Raw genomic sequence first — 6,635 nt, forward strand, 5'->3', positions numbered from 1 at the left:
ATAAAAGAAAATGGATTATGGGTGCTTTAATAAATTAACTATTTGGGAATAGGCTAGGGATAAGTTTTGTTTATCTGTTTTGTGATTGACTGGGGAAGCTTCTAATTGTATAAAAATACTTTCAGATATTAATCGTTTGTCGTGGTTAGGGACAGAAGCTAGTATGGTGGTAAGATACTATATTTAAATGACTGATTTAGGATCTATTCATAGTATCACGTTATTGTTTTACAAATAATTATTTTCTCATTTCAATTAAATTCATATTTATTTATTATATTTTTTCAGGAGATGGGATCTGGTGGAGAGACCCCAAGACATCAAAAAAGGTGGGAACTGGGAGTTGACGAATGGCGCCCACCAGAAACAGAACAAGAATGCCTGGATTATTACCAGGAAAGAATTGCAAATTCTCATGCTCGACAACTGCTACCTCTCCAAGAGGATTTAGCTGAGTGGCTTAATAAAACTTTAGGTATGAATTACAAAATAATTATATAAATTCTTCTTTATCTTCCTCCTTTGTGACATAGTCTAGGGTGGAGGAGCATCGATCCAACACTGCTAAGCCTCATGGTCCAATCAGAGTTTGTTCAGCTCTTGGAGTGACTTTCCTCCAATTCTTTGAATGTACACTCGATATAAAATTCTAGGCCTTCCACATGGCCTTTTGGCAATGGGTCAAGCTTCCATCACCTTTCTGAGTTCCTGGCCCTTGTTCATCCAACAAGCATAACCAAACTATTTAGTTTTTCTGCAACTTTACGTAAGAATTTCATTTCAGCTTCTATGATCCTATTTATCTACCTGTCAAGCATGACCCGCTCTCATTACCATGGGTAAGAGTAGAGAGGTACACTAACTTGTTAATGTGGAGCTAGGTTTCATGCCCCATACCTCGATGGCCAACAATGCTGTTGTATATACTGTAATAGATTTGGTTAGCTCTTGCAATCATATTTGCAATTTCCCAATCAATTTTTATTGTACATCTGTTTCCTTCATTCTCTAGCTGATTCTTCATTAGCAAAGAGATCTAGGTAGTGCCTACACTATCTATGCAATATTTTGCAAGATTTTGTCAACAATTCACCATTACTGTCTTTTACATTTCTCACTGGGTTTGCTCTTCAAGAATTTTACAGTGCTCCACATCTTTTTTAATAATTTACCTGTGGTTTTTATTAAAGTGTTTCCTATATTTTTCTGAGGACTTCTTTTTTAGCTGTTTTCACTTCTTCTTTTGCTTCATTTTTTGCATTTATGTTATTCAGCGTCTTATTATGTTGGTAGGACTTCCACACATTAATTTTATATTATCATCCCACCATTTACTGCATTTGCCCCTATTTGCCCCTTCTGGTGATTTTTGTTTCAAAGATAAAAGTTTTGAGAGCTTTCCATTGTTTTTCTGCATATCCATCTAAATCCGGAATTCTAAGGCATTCTTTTAAATTGGCAGAGTATAGTTTTCTCATGTTTGGATCATCCAGACCCTTTTATTGTCTCATAAACTTTAGACTGAGTCTTGTGAGTTATCAAGATCCTGGTATATACAACTAGCAACAGATGGTTTGTACCTATCACTGCTCCTCTTATATTAATAAGATCTCTTATTATTGCATCTCTGAAATATTATCTTATTCCATGATTGTATATAAAATAGTCTATAACATTATTTCCAACTGCACTTGAGAAAGTAATTTTGTGTACCCCCTTATATGGGTAGAAGGAATTTACTATTAATAGATCATTGTTTATGCAGAAATCAACCATTTTCTGGCCATTTTTATTCTTAGCTACTTCACCTCCATGAGGTCCCATCTCACCATTAGAGATTATATAGTTCCATTCAGTCCTTGCATTAAGGTCTACACACAGCATCACTGACCTTCCTTTGTTACAGATCTGAGTAAAACAATTCTTCATCTAAAACCCCAACATCTTCTGTCAGAGCTTATATATATGGATAATAATTATCTTGCCTATGGTCACTTGGAGATCTGCGAGTATTATCCTGAAGGAGACTGGCTACCATTCTTCAACTCTGCCATATGCCACGGAAGACATAACAATCTCCATTGCTTCCTTAGCTCAAATATCCTTTTGCACACCTGCCTATATCAGAACATACCCGTCATCCACCTCTACCTCTCTGCTTCACTTCTGCCATTCCCAATATATCCATATTATATCTCTTCATTTCCTTGTCTAGCTTGACTTCTTTTCCTGTTAGTGACTTTATATTCCAAATTCCAAGTCTAAATCTATTTTCAGTGCATAATTGTTTCCATTTAGACAGTCCATTTGTTCCTAGGTCATATATAGTTCTTTGAATCAGTTTACTCCTTCAAGGATGATTGGTCTAGTAAAGAAGGTCCCGTCACCTTGGGTCAACTGGAACCATTATATATTCAATGTCTGATGGGTCTTCATTCCTGGAATTTAAAAATTAATAAACCATTTGTAATTGAAAAATATTTTTTCTAGTGTATATCAAGTTTAGTTAGAATATAAATTATATAAAAATGTGGTATAAATGTAAGAGAACTTCAACAGAAATGCTTAATTTTTGGTGAAGATTTTGCCTTTACTCAAATATTTTCAAGAGCCAAAATGAAGAAAAATGAGTTTTCATACATGTTATCTTCAAACATTTCCTTCATTCTAGCTGAAGACCCTGAAGGAGCCAGACCATGCCTGTGTCCTATTTATATATTCACAATTCAATTGTAGGATCAACTATTTCTGTTTTTAAATAAACCTGAACATGTATACTTGATCAGAAAAATATTATAGATTTTGAATTGCATTTTATATACTGGAAATTTTTTTTCAGGGCTTAACTACATAACAGCTTCCAATTTTATTGATGTTTTGGACAATGGAGCAATTTTATGCCACTTAGCACAGATAATTCAAGAAAAGGCTAATGAAGCCATAAAGACTGGAGTAGCTAATGGAGTAAGTTTTTTTTATTGTTGGAATTAATTATTTATGTTTTAAACATAATGCTGAATTAAATACACTGTGAGTTATGTCTTAATGAAAGCCTTATAAAGTATTATTTCTACTATGTTAGTTTAACTTTGTTTCATGTTAATAATTGTATGCCCAAAAGCTAAATTGATTATAATTAATTAGTTTATATTTTTAAAATATTTAGTTGTAACTTTTGGACAAATTTGATATTTTAAATTGTTTAATTTGTGGGTATTACTAGTTCCAGCTATGGGCAATCAGTAGTAATGAATCTTTCATACCATTTATTCAAGATGAATTAATAAATTAAAACTTTTAAAAAAATACCAAATTCATTTTTGGCATAAATTATTAAACAGCTATACATATCTATATGCAAACAGGGGAGTTTTAAAGCTAACCTCTTGTTTTGAAATGTAGAAAGCAAGAATCCTTGAAATCTAAGATCTTCTACTCCAACCACACCACTTGTATTGAAAGGCAGTGGGAGGCAAACAGCATCAAAAAAGCCATCTCTATATATCAATTTTTTTAATTCTATAATTTCAGATCAATTCTGACTCATAATTTGTTTCATATTTTTTTTTATTTTTTTTTACAATTATATGTTTATATCTAACCTAACGAAGGAATTATTTAATTTTATTCTGAGTAGCAATAATTTGATTATTCCTATATCAATTGGAGTCTAATAATTAGAACATTTTAAAAGAGGTCTATGGTAACCCTTTAGAAGTAACAGCCAAACATGAGTTAACATAGTATGTGTTACCCATTATCTATGCGTTATTAGGCCTAGGAATGCTATTATCAATATATGTGGCTGACTGTTCTTGACAGATTCAGTTGAGACTTCAAAGTTTCTTTTCTCAGTTCAGTTACGATTTGGCTTAGTTCCTTTCTGCATGATGTAGTCCAATTAATAAAATTATATTTTTAAATGTAAATGTATATATCTTTTTAAGTTTAATCAAACCAACCAGTATTGTAAAACTGATTTAAATTATACTGTTGGACAAAAACATAATAATAAAAGTAACAAAACCTAATGCCCCTTTTTTTATGTGCCATCTATTTATTTATACTTAACTTTTATAAATGCTTGTCAAAGTATTTCAGGTTATCATTACTGTGCTGGTCATTCTGTAATCTGTCTGTTACATGCACTGACAAGATATGGCTATGCACAACCACCTACTATACTACTTTAATTAAAGAGCCTTAGCAGCATTGTATACCAATGCTGCACACCTGAAATGGGTGTTATAGCATTTGCACATATTAAATTAATTGAAAGAATACTGATATACTCAATTAGTTGTACCAATACTCAAGGTACACTGGAGTAAAGTGGTGAAATTTAGTTACTTCTTGATTAAGCCAATTTTCACGCTGACATTTGTGCCCCTAAATGGAAAAATGAAATTTGCAGTTCTATTGTTAGAACTTATCTATCACTATCTAAAGATTACCATTATTAATAACTTCTAATATTTTAATATAGTATAATTGTACTTGGTTATGAAATATTTATGTCACAGATTTTTTGTGAATGGAGATATTTTAAAATTTAATTAATTCACACATTTTTTTTCAGCCTGTACCTATTATAAAAGGACCATTTTTTGAAAAAGCATCTAGAAAAAGTTTTTTTTCCAGAGATAATACGGAGAAATTCATCCAATTTTGCAAACAATTGGGTGTTCACCAGAATTTATTATTTGAAACGAATGACCTTGGTAATATAGCTACAAATAATCTAATCATGCACCAACTTTTAATATTTTCTTTTAGTATCTAAGTATAATGCATGTTCACAATTTCTGAAATCATTGCATATTCAATACATATAAGAATAAGGTTATCTTCATTGTGTGATTTGTATACTTCTTTTTGCATATTTATATAAACTTACTTGAGTTAATCATCAAGTATTGTCTGCATGTTTGTAGCTAACTTATAATGGAAAGATTAAATAAATTTATTGATTTTCAAGTTTTATATTGTTTATTGGCCTCTGATCCTTCATTATTAATGGAAAATATAGTTTTATTTAAATGTTTTGTTGGCTCAATCTCTTCTGATTACTCAGTCTTTTTTAAAGATCCTTTTATTACATACTATGTAATATAAAATTTTGGATATAGTATGGTGATATGTATCATTACTGTGAGCGTTACTGTAGATTTGGATCATAATTAGAGCTTGGCTGTTCAAATTTCAATACCATTATGAAATACCCTACTTAACATATCTCCCAATTCATTGCTATTATATTTATTAATACATTTCTAAAATGGGTAACTCCCTGTCATATTTGGCTATTCATTAGATCTTTTGTGATGATCTGTATGGTTACCTAGAACAATGATTCCAAAACTAGAGGCCCTAAGTGGTGCCACAAGCAAATAACACTTTCTCAAAATATTAAAAAAAAAAAAAAAAAAAAAAAGTTAAAGAGGTTTTGCTTTATCTTTTGAAAATTTAAATAAAAGCTTGAACTATTTCATTCCAGATACAAATGATTAGTAACTTTCTTTTTTCATTCCTTTAGGCTTTAATTTACTTTCTTATTAAGTTAATATATTAGCATAGATCTGGACTGGCTAGCATGATTTCTGAGCCCTTTCTCCCTATTTTGAATAAATTTAAACAATTCTTATATTAGTTCTTGAACTGATCTATATGACTCTTAAAGCCTGCAATGACATGTTGGGATAATACCTTAGTGTTTTTGGTCCTGATGGTCATGGGTTTATTTCCCACCTGAGTTAGTCAATACCAATTTTGTGAAAGTCCCATGAAATTAATCTTGGTACTCTCATTCTAGTTTTAAAAATGTAGCAACATTTAGAATTAGGGCTAAAAATTCATAAGAGCTATAGTGACTGGCTTTGTCTACATGTAATTTACAATTCTGGTCTGGAAAAATAAAAACAAAAGCCAAGGTTTGTATAATAGATCAAAACTTCAAATCAAATGCAAATTAAGAACATCTTTATTATTTAGATTTTGCCTTTTATCCCTCCTGAAATATTTTTTTCAAGAAAAACCATTGAATTTTTTTGTGGAAACAACAACATTTTCAGAGGACACATTTTTCATGTATAAATGAAAAATCACAGTAAGAATTACTTGAAAAGGGCCTAGAGTTTTTGATTTAGCAAAATTGCAATAATGACTTTAGAAAGAATGAAAATCTCTCGAGCTTCTTTTGAAAACACTGTATATGATAATTAGTTTATCAACCCTCCATTGGGTACAATAAAGATGTACTATAAGGTAGTATCTGATATTCATATTTTAATAATCATTCCTAAAACTTTCTACATATTTCCTAGATTACCGCCGTTATATATGAGTAGATGAAAAGCCAAGGGAAGTAACAGTTTTATGAATACAATTTTTTTGCTATCATACTGCATATGAACTAGATTTATGGATGATTATTTTTAAATATATTTATTAGTTAGCTATTTCACAATTTTAACAAATACTGAAGTGCAAATATGGTTCAGACAAAGGTAGATAGCAAACAAAATCTTATTTTTTAAATTATCTGTTCTACCTCTTGTCTTCTCACCCTTCCCAGTGATATATACTCTCTCTTTCTCTCTCTCTCTCTCTCTCTCTCTCTCTCTCTCTATATATAT

The 6,635-nt window shown here is 30.9% G+C and overlaps 1 protein-coding gene across 1 annotated transcript in view; it reads left to right on the plus strand.

The window, feature by feature from the left end:
• Nucleotides 1–288: 288 nt before the first annotated feature.
• Nucleotides 289–6,635, plus strand: part of LOC106679436 (GAS2-like protein pickled eggs) — a gene marked incomplete at its 5' end in the record, with an annotated part of 31,577 nt that continues 25,230 nt past the window's right edge. The window contains 3 exon segments of the mRNA XM_067046668.1: nt 289–475; nt 2,840–2,964; nt 4,580–4,721. Coding sequence (XP_066902769.1) covers nt 292–475; nt 2,840–2,964; nt 4,580–4,721 — 451 coding nt within the window.

Source organism: Halyomorpha halys, unplaced genomic scaffold, assembly GCF_000696795.3.
Source record: "Halyomorpha halys isolate HHAL.00 unplaced genomic scaffold, Hhal_1.1 Scaffold203.1, whole genome shotgun sequence".
Taxonomy (NCBI): Eukaryota; Metazoa; Arthropoda; class Insecta; order Hemiptera; family Pentatomidae; genus Halyomorpha; species Halyomorpha halys.